Below are 24888 nucleotides of genomic sequence, written 5' to 3' on the forward strand. Positions count from 1 at the left end.
GCAACTGTTCTGTGCTTTGGTTTCTATGATAATGCTTGTTTCTTCTGAAACATTTTTGGAAAAGATGAAATAAAACAGCCATTTCTGCAGTTTACAGCATGACTGACAAATCAGCCTAATGAGTAGCGAAGTGTCTTATTCATACAATACTGAAACATTCTCTAATAACAATTTAAAAAAAAAATCAAAGAGGTAGGAATAGGGAGATGCTGGAAAAATACCCGTATTGGTATTTACCAATTTCCCCAGACACAGCTGTTTTCCTTAAAATAATATGCTGAAATTATTTTACATAATGCAGTAGATTATGACCTTTCTTTTGCAGGGGAGCAGAGTGAACTCTGCGTAATCATGTCTGTCAAAAGCAGACAGAGAAGCTTGTGTCCAGAATAACAAATTACCAGGTTTCCCAATAAAACATCCTGACTCTGAAATAGATTCAAAAACTTCCAGAGCCTCTGTTCTTACTTCAAACTCAAGTTTTACTGCTTCCTTCTGTTCAGTGCTAGATGCAAAGCAATGGTGCCTGTGAAACAAAGAGCTTATCTAGAGAACTATATAATGTTGCCATCAAACAAGGGTTAAGGATATTCTTTCAAAGTTCGTTTTAAGTGTTTCTGCTTACCTGAAACCTTCTGTATGACTTCATTTACCTCCTTCATGAACACTTTTTGCACAAATACTAAATGATTTAAGAGATCAGTTGTGAGATTATGCTCAAAGGAACCAACCTACAGAAATAAAAGCAAAACAAAGCTTTAAAACAGTTATCATAGCTATGTTTTCTTTCTTTCTTTTTTTTTTAAACTTTCAGGTATATATATTTTCCCAATCATAACATTATTGGCATTTAAAAAAATAAAAAAAAGTTTTGTCTTGCAATTTTTCTGCTGTGAACACCACAGGAGAAAACTGAAGGACATATGCTATTATACAAAAAAAGTTTATTCTCCTGCTTAAGTTTAGCTTAAACACCAAAATGCAGGAGCTCATTAAGATTTAGAAAAGTATTCAAAATTCTACTTAATTTCAGATAGTAAATCAGAACAAATATAGAAGTTCCACTTCTAGAAGTCTATTTTTCTAATTATTACAGATGAACAAGATTACTGATATCTACAATGGTAAACTTACTGTGTCCAATCCAATCTTAAAGAATATTCCTAAGGAACTAGAGTCTTCCTGAGACTGTTTAAGTTTTCCATTAGGTATTTTTTTAAAATAAAATTAAAAGATAGATATTTTATAAAATTACTTGGGCTTGGCTTTTGCCTTTGCTAAGCAGTGCCTCCCTGCTTAGATTTACACACTGAACAAATCCAGGGATCTGTGGGTATTTCTTCAGCCAGGAAATAACCCAAATGGGTTGAACGAAGAGCAGCACCCATAATCTCCTCCCATAAGGATGCAAACATCAGAAATCTCACTCACAAACATGCTAAACATTTTTTTTGACTAAAGAAATACAGAAAAGTGCCTCTCTTCCCCACCAGATTAGTTTCTTTTAAGCAGCAAGGTTTTTCTCTCTGGGAAAAGTATCTGTGCATATTGGTAGGCAAATAGAACTTGTGTCTAACACTGTGTACAAACAGAAAAAATTAGGTCATTCACTGAGGGTGTATATGGCTGCTTCTTTTATCTATGCAGCTATCTAAGCATAAAGAAATAAACCAATTCAAATACAAATCTTTAAGTATCTTTTGCACGGTGTATGACAATTACCTGATACAGCAGCATAGCTATCAGTTTAGAAGTTTTATTTGAATCATCAGCGTACTATACTTTTATTCAACCTGACTGATGAGAAATATTCATTCCAAAAATAAAAACAAAAAATGTTACTAAATAAATCTTTCTTATTTATTTGCACAAAGTAATATATTCAAAATCCTCCAAATATAGCGTTCTTGACTGTTTAATATGTTGGTTGCTCATCAGACTAAGAACTCAAAGTTCTATTTCTATTTCATGCAATAGCAAATGTTATATTTGGATCATCCCGTAAACCCAAGAGTTTTGGAGAAGGCAGATAATTAAAATAAGATGAAGCTGCACAGACAGAAATATAACAGAATCGAAATAACTTATCAAGGCTGTCTACTCTTTTCAACACCTACCTCGGCCACACAGCGTAAGTAGTTCCCTTGTAGATAATAGCCTTGTTTAGCAGGTAGTTCATCTATGCTCCATATTTGGTCTGAGTAAGTATCATGTTCTTCCATGATATATTTGCCTGACATAGTGACAGGAGGAAGGTTAAGACTTGCTGAAGGAGGAATGGTTGACATATCAGTGGCAGAGACTTTTGAAGTGAAGCGCAATCTGTGACTTGGAAGCTCAAAATTAAATCTTGTCTGGGCACCTGTAAAACGAAAACAGGGAAAAATATATGATCTGGCAAAAGAATTTTAATTATTTTTAAATTTAAGAACACTTTTGGCATAATAAAAATCTGAAAGTGTTATTAAAGAGCACATATCTCTACAGCTATACATATCCACCCACAAGATTCTGGGTTCTCTTAATTTTTAAAGAAAATGAAGATTTGACTATACTTTGACGGAAAAGTGAGTCTAGCTCATCTGTACTGAGGCCCTGTAAGAGTATTCTTGACTAGCCTTACCAATCAGAATTCAATTAATCAAGCATCATAAACTGATTTTAACAGTGGGAGAAAGCTACGTATGTAAATGCATACATTTCTTAATGTGATCTTGTATTCTGCCTTCCACAATCATGTATTAAAGCAGAGTAAGTTCTCTCTATGGCCCCACTTGATTGAAGTACAGATTAAAAAAGCCAACAGCAACAGAGTCAAACCTATCAAAAAGACTCAACGGAAATATCCAGTCCTCTTGGATTCTTTTTTCAAGACCAAATGAAAAGCCATAATGTTTCTGAAGTGTCAGAGAGCTGTTACCTGTCATTCCATGACTCCTCATTCTTCCCATCTTATATTCCGCCTTTAAAGAAGGCAAGAGTGCTGCTCCAATAGCTATACCATCTATCATGGCACTGAATTTAAGAACTATAGGCTTCTTTTCTAAGCCTTCTGGCAGCTGTGGAAATTCATTTGTTTCAACGGGTGTTTGATTAATACTCGTTGGAGTCTTTTCAGAGGGCAAAGGAGTTGCAACGTCTTCTTTTGTAGGCTGGGGACTAGATACAAGACAAAGATCAGAAAACACCTCATTATTCTAGCTTGACTCTCCCACATATGCTCAAAGTAGCACAAGGCGGTCTTCAGAAATGCCAGGCCAACATCACTTACGCAGTTGATGGTTGCCTGATGAGATCTGAAATCTGCTTGGAGAGCTGGTGAGAACTGCGAACCATCATGCTGTGCAGCGTGGCGGGGTGCTGAGGGATGTTGATGCTGATGGCTCCAACCTTGACCACAGCAGCATTGTTTGTTTTCAGCCCCCTCTGGGCACTATACAAGGCCTGGGATTTGGCAATGCTGCATTTCACTACAGTTCTAACAGAAACGGAAATAGGACTTACTTGCACACCCTTTAAAATAGTTACATCTTTATGTTAAAACAGGTTTTTAAGAGTTATTTGAATACTTAGAAATTCAGCTGATTGTTTATAAGCTACATACACATTACTTTTTCTTCCATTTTACACACACAGATGCACTACATGCCACAGACAACTATATTATAAGAGAACTACAAGGCATGCATTCCAAAAATACCTGTTAAACTGTTATTCTGGCATAACAAAAGACCAACAGAATTTATGCACACTTGGCTACACAGACACAGACAGATTTTCACGTACAGAAAGAAGAGCCTTCCATATCAATTCCTTCTCAGGGATATACCCAACTCATCCTTTGGGTAAGATGACTTAGTAAAATCTGACTTCAGCATCCAAAACAGTCAATGGAAAAAATACTCACTTAGCAATGTGATATACATAGTAAGCGATCAATGGTTTAGCACATTAATCCTGATGCTTAATAGACTTCATGTTTTGGAATAGTATGAGTCAAAACTTGATTTTAGTGTTATTTGAACGAGGATTTGGTCCACAGTGATTACATAAGATAGAAATTCAACTGTACAAAGCTGCCAGTTGTTGATTGTAGAATGAAGATTTGGCATTATCGGATTTCACTAAGCTCCAATTAAAAAGGACACAAGGGGTAACACTTTGTTTCTCATTTCAGGTTAATTACTGTAGGGCTGCCCCATGGGAATATATTATGTAGCCAGCAGAGAGAAAAACAGCCTCAGGGAGAAAGCCACACAGTTTTGGAGATGCAGAACCTTAGCTAAAATGACTGAAAAATAGACTCTGTAGGATTGCACCATTCAAATAAAGTTTCTCAAATACTAACTCAATGGACATAACCAAAGTAATTTTTGCATCATTATTTAAGCTGTTATGTAGACAGTTTGGTTTCACGGTGAAAGCCACATTATTCTATGAATTCTACTCCCTAAGTAATGTTTCCCCTGTGAAGCCATAGCAAAGGGCCAATTATTGCCTGTTAACCATTGGCTAGCCCAAAGCACCCCTGGTGTGGAAATACAAAAAAAGCCATCTTCCCCCTGCTTACAACAAAGAATTCCATAACACTACTGGGCAACCACAGGCCTATCAACAGTGGATTAATTGACTGAAGATCTAGAAACATGTTCAGATTCTCACAGCTAAGTGCAGACATGAATTAAAATTTCATGGTGGAAGGTCAAGTAGAAATTATTTCATTTTTTTTTTTTTTTTTTAAGAATTAACATAAATATGAAGGAGGAATGAAATATTAATTCACAAGTATTTTCAGAAAAAAAATAAAATTACTTAAATATATACTGAAGAAAAGGGCAGGCTTATTTTATTCCACCTCTTTAAAAGAAAAAAATATCTCTCTGTTGATGTTTCCATATTTCCTGCACAAATCATCTCCTCCTGTTAAGCTTCTGATTGAACTATTGTGGCAAATCAAGAATACATATTTTTTCTAATCAATAATGCAAAATAGTACCAGATTAACAGTTGAAGAGTTTAGGGTTTGATGGACAACTTTCAATTCATGGGAAGCTGCAAGATCTTTTCCTGATGCATACCCGATAGACAGTGCAGTCTTAACTGTGCTTTGCTTAAAAGTTAAAAGCAAATATAATTGGAGTTAAGGGCTGTACCGAGTTTACAATCAAATCTGAAGGTATGAATTCATGCCACTTCAAGCATTTCCTTAATTAAAAAAACTACAACAACAACAAACTCATACCAATGCATCTGTCGTGGAAGAATCAGATTGAAAAGAATTTCCTCAGTCTGAACTTCCCAAGTATTTAGCAAAATTAACTGTGCTTCTCTGCTTAGATATTGGCTTATTTCATGTAACTAATGAATTTCACTGTGCAGTCTACCCAAAGCTTACTTCCATGACAGAACAGAATGCAGACCTGTGTGGCTGTGTATTTATTCTGAACGAGCACTGCACTTATCTGTAGTTTGCTTACATATAGTGATACACCTATAACAGACCTTGTTGAATGTTGTTATAAAAATAATACTTAAGTTATGGACAAGGAACACATTCAGAAGTAATCCTATGTTCTTACATTAATTCCATAAACGACAACTCTCTGGGTTAACTCGTGACCAAAGGCTTTGCCCCACTACAGAACTGGCTACAAGGCCTCCACTCAGCCTAACCCATGTCAGGGAACTATAGGCAGAGGGCTTGTGGTTTGTCCTGTGTACCAGTTCCCACCTTGACCACTATTCCAGTGAGACCCTCCTTTGAGCTTAGCATCAGGAAGGAAGAAAGCAACTGGAAAGAAAACACTGCATTTTTTCCTAACAGAAAAAAAAAAAAAAAAAAAAAAAAAAAACTGCGTTCATGCATTCACACTTAGGGAACTTGGGGCCATGAAAAGGTTCACCTTCATTCGCAGTAGATGCACAGGCACGATTTTAAGGAAAACATTTTGTTAGCACAGTCTAGTTAGCACAGCTGGTAGCTTAACCCAGCACTGAGGTATGTAAAGACAAAAGTGGTCCTGATCAAATCACAATCAGTATTATCACTCCAAGCACAGCAGTTTCTTACCAAATTCAAAATGAATCTAACCTTTCTGGTCCTCCGCATTTATCAGCATTGTTTCGCCTCATTAAAATTAGCACAGAAGCACATCTGAAGAACTGAACAGTCAGTAAAGCCGTTCTAGTGTTACAGTAGTGACAGTACAGTGTAATAATGTCTGCCCCTAAAGCTAGATTGTTAAATGAAAACTTAGAAGTTGTGTTTTTTTTCGACAGATATTTGCAGACTACATGAAAAGCTTATCTAGCTAATATTAGATGTTAATCTAAAATGTATTCAAGCAACATCTGCCTAGACAATCACACACACTAGGAATGCAGCCATTAGCTACACAACACAGGTAATTGCAAGACTATTAAACATTATAATATGACATACAGAAATTCTTGTTTGGCTGTGCTTGTAGGAGATGTAGGAAAATCCTCCAGTCTAGAGATGAAGATTGAAGAGAAAGCAAGAAGAACAAAAACAAAGCAAATAAAGAATAAACATTCATGCAAAATTAGTCAGTTAATTATTTGTAACCCACAATATGACACTTACTTTCAAAGTTAACAAGCTGAAGGTTTGGGGTTTGTTAGCTTTTGTTGTTGTTAAAGATTTAATCATTATTTTCCCCCTTTTCTACCATTCCTATATAGAAGTTCAGTAAGATTATAGCATAAAACAGACCTGAAGTACCCCAGCCATCTTCAGAAACGCTACATGGCTGTCAGATTACAACTTGTAATTATCCTTCTGAAACACATTTATCAGGCACAATTTATCTGGGGGTATCAGTAAAATTCTGTACTATTTAACTCATTTATAATATCTTCTAAACTAAGCAGGAATAAATAAAGGAGAAAAGAAAAAAGAGAGAGCATCAAGTCATGTTATTTAGCCCCTTTTCAACAACATTATTAATATCCTAAAACCAGGTCACATACTGAGGGTTACCCAACCAACATTCAAATTGTGTGAGGGTGTTCTATGTTATAAAGATTTGTAGTTTAACTGTTGTTTTGCAACTCAAAGAATTCAGCTAGAAACAAAGAAAAATAATGCATGCCTTTTTTTAAGTCTGTGTACCTGGCAAAATAAAAACAACAATGTGGATGCTGAGCAAGTCATTCAAGAAGTTCATGCACAAAAAGTGATTTTTCTTTTCTTTCTCCAATTATGTCAATTATATAAAGGGTGAAGCATGAATATTAGAATGCTAAAAATAACAAAAGAATGATGCAACATGGGAGTTCAAAAAGATATCTATTTGAGTAACAATACAGATCTTAAATAGTGTCATTAGATTAAATATTGCCTATAAAATCTTGTTTTGTTTAGTAGAACCTATAAGCTTCCAAAACAATTACAAGCATAACAGAAACAGTACATACCAAAGTTTCTATGTGTACATCACATGGAATAAAATTGGTGTAGGAAGATCTGACTGTTTGATCATTTATATAAAAAGACTCGTTCCCTACAATTTTTCCAGTCATGTCACCCATTTACACTGTGAACCTACAATCCTACTACTTAATAATACCTTTCACTAGAAATAAGAAGGAACAGGAGTGTTCCTGTTTATAGAATTACAACTAAAACTTCTGTGATTGGGCACCCTAGACTGAAAGATACCAACGTCCTGTAGGCCACAATCCTCAGCTCACTCAGAGATACACCTTTCATAGAAAAGCTTCCTGCCAACAGGCACACGCCATTAGCTTCAGGACGCAAACTCAGGCCAAGCTCTGCAACAGCGGCATGATTGTCAGACTCTGTAACTTAACAGATTGTATCTAGAAACATATCTTCAAGGCTTTCTCCACAGTAAGCTACACAGCTTTACTGTCACACAACTGATACCACTTCTAAGCGTTGCTACTTATTTTAAAATCAGGCTTCATACTTACTGAATATTTGGGGTGATTCCCTCCAGCAGGACAATATTGACACCTCCTATGTGAGCAGTGGCACATGTCTCAGTCATCTTTTGATGCAGTACATCTTTAAGAAAAAAGATACTTAACAGTACTTGATTCAGTATAATACCTTCAGGTATGCCTACTGCTTTCAAAAATACAGTAGCAACAATGTAATTCAAAAATTAGAGCCTTGGTAATCACATTGTGCTATAACACATTTAAACTCTGGCCAGAAGAAAGCTTTTGAAAACAAAAGGAGTAACTTCATCTTCCCAAAGAATTTTCTTCAGGAGTCATTTTCTGAAAATCCTGAATCCTTTTAATTTTCTCAGCATCTTAGCAATAGTTTTTAAAAAGAACATACTGACTGTTATACTATCCCCACCCAGCCACAATGCACATCTATTTACAAATAAAACATTACAAATACATACACAGGTGTGCACAGGCACACATACAAGGTAAAGCCGCTACTGAATTTAACTACAGAGTACATCTTAGTTCGTTTATCTCACCTTTCATTTTTTCTTTCAGGGTGAAACTGCCATGGATTCTCTTCAGCTCCGACTCCATTGTAAGACCACCAATATCCGCCTCCAGGTGGGTTCGATTTACCATGCCGATGCCAAAGACTATGAGGGTCACGTGCTGTGGCTCCGAAGTCACCAGGCTGCGCTTCCTCTGCGCGTCTCTGCCATTATCCTGCTCATTCTCAAACACAACTCTACAAGCAGGTTCAGTCGGGCTTCGAACACCTACAAAAACAGAAATCAGTAATTTAAGGATATTTTAGAAGAAATCCTTAACATATCTGATTTATTTTTGTGTTTTAATCCAAAGACCATGCATCTTGCACATAAAGGGAACTCTTTAGGCAAATCATTTATTTCATTCTAATAATGTTGGCAAGTGAACCAAATCCAAGACACAATGGGGACAATAATAAAATGAATAAACAATGTGGGTCCTTTATTATTCAGACATTCTTATGCACTTTATTTACACATTCATGTTTATGCCATTTGATTGTTATATAGCTCTGACAATTTCCAACTGCCCTGTTTGTGTTTTTTGTTTTGTTTAGTTTTCTTGTTGTTGTTGTTTTGTTCTTATGTTTTTTGTTGTTGTTTTTATTTTGGAGGGAGGGGTTGAGTCTTTAATTAGATTTCCTCAACCTTTTTGGATCATGTCAGAGCCCAAAGGTGGTTGTTATAATTTAGTTTGGATGAGCAAGTTTTCCTTTTCAACACTCAGAATAAAAACAGTATAATAAGAAAGGTTACATTTTCTGCAGGTATCATATTTGTGGGTACGGTATTCTGTACAAGAATTATATTCCTGTCTTTAACAAACTCTCATTTCAGCATGATATACTTACAAGAGTATCAAGGGACTGAATTTAAAATCAGTTGATTAACACTTACTTGACTAAGTCTGAGACTGAAAGAATCAAAGCATAATATAAAGCTGGGAAAATACTTTGTCTTTGTACACCATCTTGGTGAGTTAACTACAAGATCCTCAGCCCCACCCCCTGCTCCTTTGTTCAAAATTACATGAGGTAGACAATTTTCAAAAACCCCTTTTAGTCATGCTTTAAAAGAACAGACTTCTGCAAACTCACACACTATTATTTGGATTTGTGAACTGGTTTACCTGTTGGTCCGAAAGTTTCCGAAGACTTCTCCAAAATTCCGGTTGGATCAGAAATGAGTGAATAGAAGTTCAACAGTTTATACATATTTTGCCAACACTCTGCAGAAGGTTCACTCTGTTCTGACACAGTAATAGAGTCAGAGTCATCCATATGAATAGTCACGTGGTCAACTACATCTTTTGAACCTTTCCTGGACACTTTAGAAGTTCTTCTTTCTGACCTGCCCAGGGAATTCTTGTTTCGAGACTCTTTTTTATTGTTCTCATTGTTTGTTCGTTTGCTCTTGGTGTTGTTCACCCTGTTACCTCCATTAAGACTTCCTCTAGAGCTTCGGCTAAAATCAGAGGAGCGGAAGTCTCTATGTTTGCGGGTTTTAAAAGTAGGTGTTGGAGAAGCTGATCCAGCTGTGTATCTGCTAAGCTTGATGTCCGTCTGCGTGGCTTTGATATCATCAATCATTGTACTGAACTGATGAATGAGACGAACCAGTGCCATATCCACGTGCTGGCTTATGGACTGGCAAGAAATTGTAAAGTTACAGTGAAAAGTATTGTAATAGCGTTTATTCAAGTCATGAAAAGAAAGGGCATTGGTGGAGTTATGAGGTGTGCACATGGATTTCTCCATTACAACAGCACTAATACTGAAAGTTTCCAACATTAAAGCTGGCTTGAATTCAAGAGGAGGAAGGTTGACAGCTCCTTGCCTAGGAAAGAGAAGGTAAAAGTTACACTTTGTTTCTCTTCATGGCTAGCATGGAGTCAAATACTTTTTACATGATGGTAAATCTGATTTACCAAATCCAAACTTTCACTTCCCTTAGAGTATCACATTCTTAACACAGTTTAAATATTGAAAATGAACTTTCATACTTCCACACTGTGTGTTACTAACACAATAATCATTTAGTTCTATGAAAACTTAGTTTGACATGTAATTTTTCTATTGTAAGATTAAGTTATGATAGAAACTTATAACCCAAAACACTCAAGGGGAAGAAAAAGAGAAAAAAGACTCAGCATTTACACTCAAAATAACAATCTCATTATAGGATTAATCACAAAATAGCACTTCATAGCCTTTCAAATTTCTCCCACTGTTATTCCCACCTGCACCCCCTTCCCCACCCCAGTCTCCCATTTACAGAAGTAGGTGAGATTCAAAGACTTGAAATTTCCAAACCACTACACAGGAAGATAAAAAAGAAAATATTTTAACAGGAAGGGAAAACAGGTAAGATCAGAAGAAAAAAAAAAAGAATTGCTCCTTATTCTCTGGAAGTGCTTTAGAACTCCATATGACTTCTACTTCACAATGAAAGCCCTTATTTACCTTCTTTAACCAATAGATGTATTTTCAAATACATGACGTACCTTCGAGCTCGCTTGCTTTTTCTTTCCTTTGCTGTATCTGAATCAACAATATCTGCTCTTAAGCAGTCCAAAGTTCCTGAGAAAGAAAGGTACTCTCCAAAGTACATTCTGTAGCAGAGTGGCATTGCATCCTGAGACTGAATTCCCGTGTAACTTAGAAGAGGTTTGAAGACAACCTACAAAACAAAATCCACCAATTTATTTCTCACTGCCTAGATTATTCCTATATTCCCATTTCCCTGCTCCATCATTTGTATATTTACAGTAAATTAGCTATGTAATATGGAAAAAAAGTAAGATATTACTACAGTAGTGTAAAACAGCAAACAAGGAAAAAAATGAAGTTTTATGCACTTTTTGAGCACAAAGATTGACTACACAGCAAGCTAACATTGAGCGCTTAGCTTTAGGAGTAAGCTTTCTGCAGTACAGTTGAGTGTTCCCCCCAGTATAAAGTACGTTGGCGAACTATGCTGTTCTCATCAATGCTCCAAACATACTTTGAAGTTATCAAATCATGTTCCATTATTCACCATTAACAAAATTTGCTAAAGAAACCTCATGGGTTTCTCGAACCTTTCCATCTTTGCATAGGAATGCATAAGATAAACACATGCAAAACCAGGATAACACTCATCATTTTAGGATTTTAATAAATAATAACTAGTTTTCTCTTACAGAACTCCAAAATACATCTGTACACCAACCCTACCTGTGCATCTGCTAGCTGGACAGCAGGAAACCCCTGGTTACCCTCTTCTACACCTGCAATGTCATCCTGACTGGTGCTGTGCTGTGAGTGTGTGCCATCCAGGGTGTTCTGGTCACTAGACAAAACGGTGTTGAAGTCTGAAGCAGAGGGTATTGTAGGAAGATTTGGTGCAACACCTAAAAAATAAATACCCATGGAACACTAACACCACAGCAATTTTCAACATCACCAACTCATTAAAATCTTGAAGTTAATTAATGCAGACACACATGCTATACACACAGGACATCAGACTCCTGATCTAGTCCATAACCTCACAAAAATGGCATTCAGGTTATCAAGTCTGATATCGTTCAAAACTCATATTTGAAAAGCAGGGATTTTTCCTCCTTCCCATGGCCTCTTGCCTGTATTGCACTCTACAGGGTATTTAATACATGTGCTTGAGCTATAACAGAAAACTAATTTGCCTGTACCATCAAAAAAAAGCAACAAGCAACCACAGTTACAGGTAATTACTTCTAGCTTTCAATGTGCTATGTCTGTTTTTTATTAGTCCCAATGCAAGACCCGCTAATTAGATCTTTATAGATTAGTCTTTAAAAAACATGCTCTGCAAGGCTGAATTATTTGTGCCTTGAGTCTGGATTGGACGGGCCTGATGAGACAGAGCTGCTCTGCCAGTGTATGTCCAGGCTGAATCTTCAGAACTCCAGTTTACAGCACTTATCAGAGAGGCACAGCTACATGTTTTCACAGAAGAATGATCTGGATAGTCCTGTGTCTGAGTAAGAATCACTAAGTCTAATTTCAGGAGTGTAAGCTTGTGAACAAACTATGACAATCTCAGCGTGAAAAAATACACCTTTCTCTGAAAGCAAAATTGAAAGCTATACTTCTACCCTGTGATTCTTTTTGCAGAAAAGCACATGACAGTTTTCAGAAGGGCCACACTGGTTGAGCAATAAGTAAAGCACAAAGACGTTTTGTGGAATCAGACTATTTGTTCAATACTGAAAACAAACAAGAAGTGGTTGAAAGACTGTTAATCAAAGAAAAATTCAAATTTAGTGTTGCAGAGAATAAAAATTGACATGTTTGAAAATTATAAATGGCAGGCATACAATAATAGTAAATAAGCTGCAACAAGTTGTTATGTATCTTCCTCCGCTGAATACACTTAAGTGCTTCAGTAGTGTCTCTCTCCTTTTCTCCATTCCTTTAAACCTGATAACTATTTCCCATCCCTGAAGATTAGGGAATAACATTACTCTCAACATAGCTAAAAAATATGTTTATACTCTGCTTCCAAATTGAACTGAGAAAGATCAAGGATTCCAGCATTCAAAATCTTCATTGCAAAAATATCACATGCAAATTACAGACGAGAACTAGCTAACAAAATGCAAGGAACCTTGCAATTAAGGATGATTGTACAGCTTACCTTTTCACAGCTACACATGGTCTTGGCAGTAACATTTACAGTTCCAAATGTAAGGAAAATATTTTTTTTTTGGAGTGAGGGTGACAGAAATTTAAAAAAAAAATGTTTTAATGACTTTTTTCCATTTTTTGGTTTGCTGAGAAGTCCGACAAGTAGTATTTATGTCTATTAAACTTAAGGCACTTGCTCTATTACTTTCAGAAAAAGAAGTAATAAACACAGGAACAGCCAACCCAGAGTCATATCTTAAATCCAGCTGTTAACAACTATACCTGTTGGAAGACTGTTGTGTCCAGATTTGATGGCTGGACTTTCCTGTACTACGCTTCCTCTGTTGCCCACAGCATTTGACATCCAGTTATAGAAACTCACAGAAGATGGTTCAGACAGCAAAGGATGTTCAGATAACATATCTGTGGCCACCATGTTTCCTAAACAAACAAATCAGAAGCTTTAGCATTTGTTGAATCAAAGTCAGCAAAAGCAGAAACAGAGCACAATTTTACTGAGAATACACATCTACTATTAAAATGATAAGGCTAGCCCTCAAGTTTTATTCCAATGAATTATGAGTCAGGAAGAACCCTTACAAACTATATATACTACCACAGAACTTCCACCGTGACACTAATAGATGTTGCACTACAAATGTCATTGCATTTGTTCATTTCCACCATAATTAGGGCAAAGAATTCATTAAGAAACCAAAATACCCTTCTTTCTCTGTATTTCATTCCCTGATACCAAAAGAGAGAGGTTTTAGAGAAAATGCAACATCTAACTTACCTGTTTCTCTTTATATAAATAGTAGCAGTGCATGGTGAACAGTAACACAGAATGTAAAGATTTCAATACATGTATTTCAAATTTCTACAAAGCACATTTGTTTGAAGAACCATTATTAAAATAAGGAAATTACTGTTATATACAAACTAACTTACTGGAACATTCATTTTGGTCCACTTTTTGACCTACTTACAAGGTTAAAAACCACTTAACAAATACAGATTGATCACTGAATTTCCTTATTAATTCAGAAAGACTCACTTATGTAATTATGTATCTACATATATGCCCTCAGAAACTAACAAAGCTGTGTAAAAGGAAAACATTTTAGCTCGTTAGCTGTCATATTTTTTCCTAATCTGATGTACTTGAGGTTTGCTTATACGAAACTATATGGTGCAGTGATCTCTAGAGAACATAGTACCTTCTCTACTTAAATCCTTAAAGTCAGCCCTCTCTTCCCCTCCCTCCCCCAATTTCAGCTACATCATACCTGTTCTTGTTAAAGAACTACTTTTAACTGCAGTTGTACTTCTTTGAGGAGTTCCTTCCAAAAGATTATGCAAGCTAGGAAAGCTTCCAGTAAGATAGCTGAGCAGACTCTCTTTTCTTGGACTTTCCTTGACTGCCATGCCAGAACGGCCAACATGCACTGGTGAATCCGTAGCTGTGTCTCCACTAGTGTAACTTAAGGAATGGTATGGATGTATACCCTTGTAGACAAAACAAAGAAACTAATGAAGTATTGTGTAAACTTTAAAAACTGAATTGAAACTTGTTCTGAATATAAGATTGGAACACAGTAACTACAAAATCTCATTCCCAGGAAGTTCGGGCATGTAGCATTTCACTTGGGGCAGGTTATATGCCATATAGCTATTGTGTATAAAGGTGCTAGCAAAATTATTTTAATACTTGAAAATTAAAGTGCAAAGACAGTTTAAAAAGCCACAACATGTAACAAGTGAAATTGCAGATGTGTAGAATTCATCTCAGACAAATCTCCAGAAGAAACAATACCAACCATTGACTATAAACCTCATTTGGATTTAACCTCTGTCTGAATCCCTTGCTTCCCTAGTATAATGGAAGTACAACCTCCAGGAAAAGCAAAGAATGGAAGCTGGTGACTTCTAGCACCAAGAAGAAGGCTCATGCTCCACCTAAAGGCATACAACTGCAGAAAGGATCTCTGCCCTCACAGTTGAAGAGGAGCCAGATGTGCAAAGCATCTGGGCTACTTAACCCTAAAACATGCAAGACCATCAGAAGGAAGCAGTGAGAGGTATCAGTGGATGGCTCCCTGTTGCACAGGAGAGAGGCACACATCCGCTGAGCTAACTTATCATCTAGTGAGGTTTGCTGTTTGGGGGGTGTTCTTCAAGACAACAAATGGCTAAAAAGAAAATCCATAAACTTTCTGTTCAGAAACTAGAAATAAAAATAAAATCTTGCAGCTTTCTGAACATCTTGTGGAAAAAGAAAAGAAAAAATGATTTTGCAACAAATTATTGAAGTGTTTTGTCAATTATATTTTGTGTAATGAGAGTTTAAAATTTCACTTCTGCTCCCATAGATTAAAAGCCAGAAAGCCAGTAAAGTTAATACACATCCTTAAATGATGCACTTTTATGTTGTTTTTAAGTGGACTCTGAAGGTAACTGGCAAGAAAACTAATAAAGAACAGATGCAGAATATATATTAACTAATCAAACATTGCTTATATGGGATAAAGAGTACACAAACTTTGTTTTTATGTGATAAGGAGCACACAAGCATTGCTTTTATGGAATAAGGAGCACACCCTCCATGTATTAGTTATGCTATAAGCTTACCTTTATTTTCAGAACAGAATCACTGTGAGTGTGAGTCTTGGATAACTTCCTCATGATCTCAGCACCAGTTACAGGCCCAGAAGAGCCACCAGCAGGTGGAGGACGGTTAGCTGTTCCTTCCAAGAGCATTGTATGCTCACTGACAGTAGCTGGAACCAAGCAAACAACTTTTCTTCATTTGGATATATTATAAGGAACCAAGACTGTCTATTATTAGACACTTTTATTTACAAGCAGTCATGAACTTCCAGGTTCTGACACACATAACTGTCTAGGGAATTCAAGGGAATTAAGACATACAAGAAAACCTCAAACACTGACTTAGTGAAATTTGTTTGATAATACAAGTACAAATCGTTTTGTCCTTCCAATGCCATACAACTGTTGCTCTGTGCTACAGATCCAAAATAAACTTTCTATACTGTAGGTGAGCTCACTTGCACACAAAACTCCTGCGTATCTCTTTGCAACTAATCCTTTCCTAAGAGTCCTCACAGGGGGCAGCATCCACTACAGGATTGCTTTTAACCCGTCCTCATGCTGAACCCAGTCAAATCTCACACCTGAAAAAATAAACAGGTACACTTACTTTACTATGTAGTACTGTTATTCTCTATCTTTTCATAGCTGGGGGAATAAAATTTTGGTTCAAAAAGACAAAGATGCTTCTGTTACCTCAAATTTCAACACAGGGAGCCCATATCTTTTTTGTTATTTTAGAAGAGCTGTCCAGAGAACATGGACAATTAAAATACCAAAATATAATTTTCCATAATGAAACAAATTTCACTTGTTTGCCACTTCTGGCATGGCTGATCATTTTTTGAATTGTGGCATTTCCATGCATCATCAATTACTTCTAAAATTAAGTCTACACAAGAAGGTAAAATTGCCACATACAATGTGGCAAGAAATTCCTTTATACAGTATAATTAAAAAGCTTCAAACAAGTACATCTTCACTGTTGTTGTCATCTTTAAGCTCATGACTGCTGCTGGACTCTTAACTAAAAGCAGATTCTTCTCCTGATTTTAACTGTTTTTTCATCAATGTTACCTAACTCGTATTTGAAAAAAGAAAAACAAATACTGTATTTCTGAGAACAGTAACACTTCTCATAGATGCTAAAAACAAAATTAGTAACCCAACTCAAGACAGCTAAAAGGAGTGTTCTAGCAACATATATTTGTGCGCTTCCTGTTTGTAGTTCTCATTTAAGTCAGCTCTGTATCAAATAGAGAGCTGTATCAGTAGATTTTGTTACAGTGGCAACGTGTAAGTTGGCAACAAAAATATACCACAGACAAAGTAGGAAAAATGGGAAAAAATAGGATTTATGAGAATATGTCTTCACAAAGGGAAGAAGGTAGATTTAAAGCTACTCCTGGAAGACTTCATAGAATTGTGTTACAATTCTAAAACAAGATCAGAAGTTGCAAAACAAAATCCTAATTGCAAGCTAGCAAACAATAAGGTCGATGTATTTTCTGCTGTAAATAAGACAAGGCATGTGAAGCAAGAAATTAGGTCTTCTCTTTTGTTTTTCCTCAAATAAGTGACAATTAGAACATTACAATAATATTATTACCAGCAGCTTCAAAATGAAGATGATTTTATAAAAGAAGCTTGATGATTCTAAAGAAAGAATATTGTATATTAAGGCATTAGAACTAAGTAAGATACAAATGCTCTGAGAGGAGCTACTTATCCCTATGAACTTTTAGAGGGCAAAAACACTAAAATACCTGCATCAAATTCAAACTCTGCTCCATCAGCACTTGTGTCACTCTGAAGACCCCCTCCGTTGTCTAATCCAAGCCCATCCTCATTTTCGTGGCAGGCATTTGTCTGCAGTTTCACTGGCTGAGCTGGTCTGTGTAAGCTGACTCCTTTAAAGGCTGGGGTCACCACAATGAACTTCATCCATTGCCTTGCCAGTGCAACTAGACCTTTCTTTAAGGTAACTAGGGCAGGAAGGCCATCACTCTTAAAAAATGAACAAAAATGCGTTTTAACAAACTGAATATAAAAAAAAACAACATTATAAACATATTTTTAGTAGACAAAATACTCCCATTCCTAGCTTACGATAGAACTGCGCTTGCACCACACAATACCTGTATAAGTAGTCACCGGGCTAACAGATAAGAACTACAGCTTCATTAAACACAGTAAATACATTCATTTACAATATATTCAGTCCTGAGGATCTAGCCCAGGGGGCCAAGAATAAACAACGGGAAACACGATTATCAAATATGAAACAAGTGCTGAAGCAATTATAAGGCTTTAAACTACAGACTAAAAATCAGAGCAGCCCTAGAATGACTGTAGAAACAACTGAAATTAAAAACTGAGTTGTTTTTTTTTTTTCCTTTGTTGGTAAGCAGTCATTTAAAAACACAGAACTGAGGTAAAAACAGGGATTGTTTTGATTGCATCACTGAACAGTGCTTAAAAAAACTCACATGCTTTTATTTTTACCACAAATCAAACAGGGCTATTTCTGCCACAAACTGTGCTATTTCTGATCACTGGGCTCTCAGTTGAACACAAGGAAAAACATATTGTTCAAATCTGTCAGCCATGCAAATGGATTATGAAAATGATGCAAAATCAGAGACAAACACTCTTCCTTATGCCCAATATACGTGTCCAAACAGTTATTTACCATTACAATCCAAGTATTTACATTCTAAAGCTACCAAAAAGATTAGATCCTTAAGTCTTAAATTTTTTACAATTCTAGCTTTTTTAAACCAGTGAAGTGCCTGTATTATTCAAATATTTCTAAAAGACATGAAGTCTAGTTCTCAGAAAAAAAATAATTGAAATATAATCTAATTCGTCCATGTACTTGCATCAATAACTGAGATTTCATTTTAAAACTACATATTTTTACTACTTCACTCTTATCTTTAAGAAAAATTAAATTTGATAAAGAGACCATTAAATAAAAAGGCACGTATTTATAATTGTTATGATTTCATATATATTTGCCAATAAAATAGCTAAATAAAAATTAGGCACATACACAGGCCACAAGAAAAACAGCAGACCTAAAAGAAAGTGGCATGTGAAAAGCCATGTCTACTTAGCAAATGAAGTATATACACATCAGTTGAGGTTTATTTCCTTGTTTTACAGCTTTCCTTACACAGTTACCTAATTGGAGATACTAGAATTGGTATAAACTAACATGTTGAATTATTTACATTTTTACAGGGTAACTCACCATGGTGGCATCCTCAATAATAGAGTAATTTGCTTGGTGAAGGTAGTGGTGCAATATATTACACAGTAGACAGGAAGGATTTTCTTGCAAGAAACGAGCCACTTTGGTTAGCCTGTTGTACTTGCTTCTCAGAGGAAAGTGCACGCTTTTATTCTAGATTAAAATGCAAATATTTTTCACACATGAACGTACTTGCAAACAGAACACGCACATGAATGATAATTTCAGCTACCATCTTTTAACTCCATTTTGAACTTCTACAATAAAATTGACACATGGATAACTACCATATTTTTAAAAGTGGTATCTGAAAATATATTTGAAGTTTGTTTATACGTAGTAATAAAGCTGCACGCTTTTGCAAAGTTACTTCTGGACTAAAGAATATATTTGCTAAGCTAGTTGAGATTTCCAAATGAACTGTTAATTCCTAGTTAGATAAAAGATACTTTTCTAATTGGGCTTATTGGTAGAAAAAAAAAGTAGAAAAAAATAAAGGGAGGTAACAGTAGGGGACTGCTGCAAAGGACAATTTTGAGAAGAGCATAAAGCCAGTCTGACACTAAGCTCTCAGTCTTGCATTACAAGATAGGATCTCACCAAGAGGTATCACCTCGCAAAATCTTCCCACTAGATGGTGCTAATTAAACAAACAGCAGAAAACTGCCTACACACACAGAAGCTCCTTAGCAAATCACAGTAGACTCGATTTTTGTAACAGCTTTGCCGATCCTAGTTTCTGACACTTAAAAAAAGTCTATTCTGCTTTTCTCACTAGAATTGTTCACCCTCGCTTTGCTTTCTCTAACAAGTGGATCTGATGACTGCAATAACTCAGTACACTGCAGGGGCACAGAAGTTCACATTTTCTCCTTAAAGGTACCCTGAATATTTCATGATTCAAACACACTTTTGTATTTCATAAGATATATCAGATATCAAAGCCATACTTCTTTCAACAGACAGAATCTCCAATTATTTTACATGGAGATGCACACCTTTATGAAGCACAAGACTTCATCACTAGTGATAGCTGTTTTTTTCCCCCCCACTGAAATTTAGATTCTGCTCAGGCAGTAAATTCTTGTAACCAATTCTTGAAAAACTGTCTTAAGAGGCACTGTACGTTTCAGTGAAAATATTCAGATCCGCAAATGAATATGTATTACATACTACACCGCTCTGTTCTGATTTGCCTCTTGATTTTAGAGAGACCATTTACCTCTAATGCTTCTGTCATTATACAACCCATAACAGCACAGATTCGCAGCGTTCCTTCAGTTTCGAGCTTATTTAAAGATGACTTCACTTGATCAATGGGAACAAGCCAAGCACCAACTGCGGGAGTTGCAGTACTCAGGAGGTTCAGTTGCCTAATTGAGAAAAATAACAAGCATTAGGTATTCACAACCATCATCAGCAATTAGCAAGATTTTCTAGCACTACTATGAACTACATTCCAATAGGTGGAATATGAAAAAATTAATTGAATCCCACATTAATTGTTATACAAGATACCATGATGGAAATTTGCTGAAGGACTGAGGTAAAAATACTGGGGAAAAAAATCACAAAAAGATTTTCTAATTTATAAGTATATACTGACAGATAGGAATATTTAGTTTGTTCTATTATATGTTTACAATGTGCTTGTTCTTTACACATGAAAATTGTGACTAAGTTCGCTTTGACCTTTAGAGATGCTTAGTATCCCTTATAGAGTATGTAACAGAAATTTTCAAGTGTTAACCCAGAGTATGAAAAATCTTAGAAAGATTTATCTTGAACCTTAGACTGCAATGTCAATAAAATCATGGTTTAAGCATTATGCTGAAGACCAAAGCAGTGAGTGGTTCTCTCCTCTTGCATCTCTCCTAATCAAAACAAATATTCTCACTCACACCCCCTGCTCTCCTTTATACATCTCATTCTCACTGGAAGTATTTGTTTTTAATTTTCACTATATCTAATTAAAAAATTTTCTAGTAACCCTTTCATATACATGATGGCAGTTACAAACTGAAGCAAGAGCTACTGTGATATATGTAAATTCCAAAACCATCATTTCCAGAGAAGCTTCAACAATTATTGAAGTTACGTTCAGAATCTACCAAATACAACTGTAATTTACCAAAGCAGAATTGTTATTTTCTTTCTCTGAAGTCAGGTAAAGTCATACCTTGAAAATACATGGGCTGGAGAACGCACATTGGTAGGAGCTGCAAAACTAAACCAAATTTCTTTGATTGTTAGCTTCATGCTGCAAGAGTCAGGGGGAGGAGGCATCAAGGGTATGTCTTTTTTCAGATCATCAGATTCTACCCCTTCATCCTTAAAAAACAAAGCACAAAGTGTTTTTAATTTTTGTTCAAAAAAAACTGTTTACTATCCATTTAGGCAAAGAAAAATAACCAAATGCTGTTCATTAAACTCTCCCAAGACAACATTAACAGATTTTATAGAAAGATTAAAACTTTATGTGCAAGAAGGCAGTTTGAATCAGTTGGTACAGCAACAGATCTGTCAATTTTTGGTTTTATACTACAAACCATAATCACTTTAAAGAAACACAACCTAAGACCAATCAGTTCAGCCCAGTATACATACCTGCTCATCTGAAACTGAGTTTCCATTAATATCTGAAGAGGGACTTATTCTATCACAAGGAAGGTTATCTTCAGACACATCAGTATTATAACCACTACCAGTTGGAGAATCTGAAGAATTATTTGATGCAAGCAATCCGCCTCTCTCTGTAGCACTTGATTTTCCCATGACTCCAAATGTATTATACAATACTGCACCAGATTGTCTTCCTCCTAGAAAAGCATACACACTATGGCTGTACATGTTTGCCACACAAACTTCTTTCTATAAGTTACATCCCACAGAAAAAAGATACACTTATGGGGATAAATACAAATGATTTTAGTTAAACAAGATGCATTGCCAATTTTATGTACAACTTAAAAGCTAGTTGTAGAGTTTCTTATAGTTTGTTCCAAGTAGATGGAGAGTAATCACAATGCATGCAAACTGCTTTTAAACACTATTCCCTGACAAGAACATACTGAATGACACAAAAATGCATGTATCACCTTCTTCTTTATGAAGCCAGCTTTCCTCTTGAAAGCAGAATTCCAGCCCTACATGCAGCCACTTAGTGTGGGTACGATCACAAGGTCAGGGTTTAAGTAATCAGAGAAACCTCAAATTTCTACCTTCACTTCTGCTTCCAAAACTGTTGAAAATAATCTATATGGAGTTGTGTCATACACTGTCCTGTATTACAGAATTTACTATGTGTTATAATTTATGTGCTATAGACATATTACTTAGTATCGCCTATATTCACCTATTTGAAATCCAATAATGGCTAAAATAGAAGACCCAACAACAGAGCTATCAGTTTCATAATGCAAAGCCTATATAGTCTTGCCTTTTATAGTTAAATTTTCAATTCCACACTCGAACATAATCCAACCCCACTTCTCTTGACTAGGACCGATTCGAGTCACATCTGGTACAGCTTGTTGGTCTGTTTCATCCACAAAAGCAAACTCATCCAACTCTTCCAAAGTAAAAAGAACTTTTGATTTCCCAAAGGGAATAGCTGTTATTGCACAAGTTCCAATATCTGAAAATAAACACATTTAGCATTCTGTTACAAAATGGAAAAAATTCATAACTTCAAACAGCCCTCAAGTTTACAGTATCTTGCAAGTAAAGTATTTTGGAAAACTCCTTAGTATTCCTCAAACAAGAAGAAAAAAATAAAAAAAATCAAAGTACAAGAAAGAAAAAAAAATGTTCATAAAGCCCTAAACCCTTACTCCCAGAATGTTTATTTGGTTAGGGTAATTTTTAAGTCTGGAAAAGCAAGAATGGAACAACTCAAAGTTCGAACCTTTAGATGTTACCAATCCAAACATATCTGCCTTCTTCATCTTTTTACAGTCATGGTTCCAAAGATATGCGTACAAACAAGTCCTTCAGATTTTTATCTCAAAGTGCCTATTAGCCCATTTTTTTTTTTTTAATCAAAAACATTCCTAATAAATACCTAGAGTTTAACAGCAACAAATAACAGTAATACTGACAGTGCTCTTGGATAATATGTTTGAATAGAAATGCATTTGGTATTAACTATAGCATAATTAATAGATATTTTAAAATACATTTCTGAATTTAATTCAGAGACTGCTTCACGGTTGGAAACGTGCCTTTGTCTATACGGGAAGAATAGAAAGCAGTAAGTCTCACTAATTCCTAAGAAAACACTGCCTCAAGTAGTTTTTGATTCATTAAGATCTTTGCTGTTTAAGATCCAGGAGGGGACTATGCCACCTTCATTTCTTTGATATTAGGATGAAGATTAAATATAAGTCTTCTCTTCTAGTGACATTTCTGAAGGAACATTTTAAGAAAATTTATACCTGTTTCCTATTACCTCTCACACAGAGTTAAATGTCAAATATCTGAGGAAAAGAACCACACTAAGTCAATTTATATTCTGTCCATACAATCTTCACTCTCTGCCCCCAGTCGATTAACAGTAATCACTTTCAAAGCATACGTGAAATGCTAAGTTCTCTAAAAAGACATTCCTCAACCCTTTTAAATAGAAGATGAGCTTTTTGGTTGCAAGTCAAGAATTACCTGGCCTTCTCAGAAGTCTGCAGCATACCTCACACAAGACACTACAGCTGAGATTTCACCCAACTAAATAGAAATTGAACTAATCCCTTTTCTCCAATTTATTTTGTTTTCCTCCAGTTTCATTTGCTCACTCATCTTTACACAGGCTTTTTTGTTGTGTGATTTTTATTCATACTTGTTTTACAGAGCATTTCCTCATGTCCTGAAGGCTCCTGCTCTCCATGGGACACAGTAAAACATGGCACTAGCTGATACAGATTGCATCAAAACTGAGTCAGATTTAACTTAGAAAGCAATAAAAATGTCAGCATATAAAAGGTACTCAAGACTTCTTGCCAAACCACAACATAAGAACAGTCTCTACTTTTGCTTATCTTCATCTTTTCCACGATCATAAATTATAGCAACCAAATTTAATTCATGAGCTCTTGAAATAATTTCCTTACCAAAAAAGAAAAGAATGAACACAATCACATAGGTCTCATTTTCTCTTTTATAGGCACTATTGTTAAAAATCTACAGCTTGTCAAGCTGAAAGTGCCAGTACATTCATGTTATACCTATCTTGAAATTGTTAGGAAGTACAAAGAAAGCTAGTAAGTTTAATTCATTTGCTGTGTTGGGTGAAAAAAAAAAAAACAGCAACTGAGAAGGAAAGGTGATCAACTGGAATGAATGGAGTCTAGACATGAATTTTTATCAGTCAATCTTTACCATGCAACCTGTTTGCCACAAAAACTTATTAGAAATCAGTCTTGATGTTTTCCCTCTATGTTTAAAATCATCAGATTAGTAAAATAATATAAAAGAATTCAGAGTAACTATCCGAAACTTATTTTTGGACTATAGCATGATCTCTAGTTTTAAATGTCTTTTTATTTGTGTTGATAAAAAATGAGCTTAAGGCAAACTATCACCACTTGCTTCTATGAAAAATGACATTTTCACAATAATAATAAAAAAAAGCTTACCTGTTGTATCAAGGCCTCTAAGTTGTCCGTGAACACGATGGATGTTCAACTTAGCAGCAATTTCTTTTCCTTTTTCTGCTCCAGCATTGGATCTCAGTGAGCCAGAGGACTGGGGCTGCATTTTACTGGCTTGGATATAACGATCAAATGTGACAGAATTCCTCCCAGTTTCTGCATTGTTCGAAGACTCCTCCACTATACCCCTTTGAACACATGGGAGAAAAAGAAATTCAGCAAATCTCTGA

The 24888-nt window shown here is 35.7% G+C and overlaps 1 protein-coding gene across 10 annotated transcripts in view; it reads right to left on the minus strand.

Annotated features, from left to right (window-relative positions):
• KIAA1109 (KIAA1109 ortholog) overlaps window positions 1-24888 on the minus strand; it is a 115029-nt gene that overhangs the window by 36534 nt on the left and 53607 nt on the right. For 8 of the 10 annotated variants that reach the window (XM_035323495.1, XM_035323493.1, XM_035323494.1 and 5 more), the window contains exons 34-53: window positions 24644-24846; window positions 22453-22650; window positions 21621-21832; window positions 21193-21344; window positions 20236-20386; window positions 19014-19166; window positions 17524-17764; window positions 15779-15927; window positions 14437-14656; window positions 13430-13588; window positions 11714-11889; window positions 11002-11177; window positions 9628-10334; window positions 8487-8726; window positions 7960-8053; window positions 6443-6493; window positions 3272-3478; window positions 2921-3159; window positions 2118-2362; window positions 626-731 (exon numbers count right to left, since the gene is read on the minus strand). In XM_035323495.1, coding sequence (XP_035179386.1) covers window positions 626-731; window positions 2118-2362; window positions 2921-3159; window positions 3272-3478; window positions 6443-6493; window positions 7960-8053; window positions 8487-8726; window positions 9628-10334; window positions 11002-11177; window positions 11714-11889; window positions 13430-13588; window positions 14437-14656; window positions 15779-15927; window positions 17524-17764; window positions 19014-19166; window positions 20236-20386; window positions 21193-21344; window positions 21621-21832; window positions 22453-22650; window positions 24644-24846 — 4079 coding nt within the window. The remainder of the gene's footprint in view (window positions 1-625; window positions 732-2117; window positions 2363-2920; window positions 3160-3271; window positions 3479-6442; window positions 6494-7959; window positions 8054-8486; window positions 8727-9627; window positions 10335-11001; window positions 11178-11713; window positions 11890-13429; window positions 13589-14436; window positions 14657-15778; window positions 15928-17523; window positions 17765-19013; window positions 19167-20235; window positions 20387-21192; window positions 21345-21620; window positions 21833-22452; window positions 22651-24643; window positions 24847-24888) is intronic. The other 2 variants (XM_035323487.1, XM_035323488.1) reach the window with 2 other exon arrangements.

The sequence above is a fragment of the Oxyura jamaicensis genome, chromosome 4 (assembly GCF_011077185.1).
Source record: "Oxyura jamaicensis isolate SHBP4307 breed ruddy duck chromosome 4, BPBGC_Ojam_1.0, whole genome shotgun sequence".
Taxonomy (NCBI): domain Eukaryota; kingdom Metazoa; phylum Chordata; class Aves; order Anseriformes; family Anatidae; genus Oxyura; species Oxyura jamaicensis.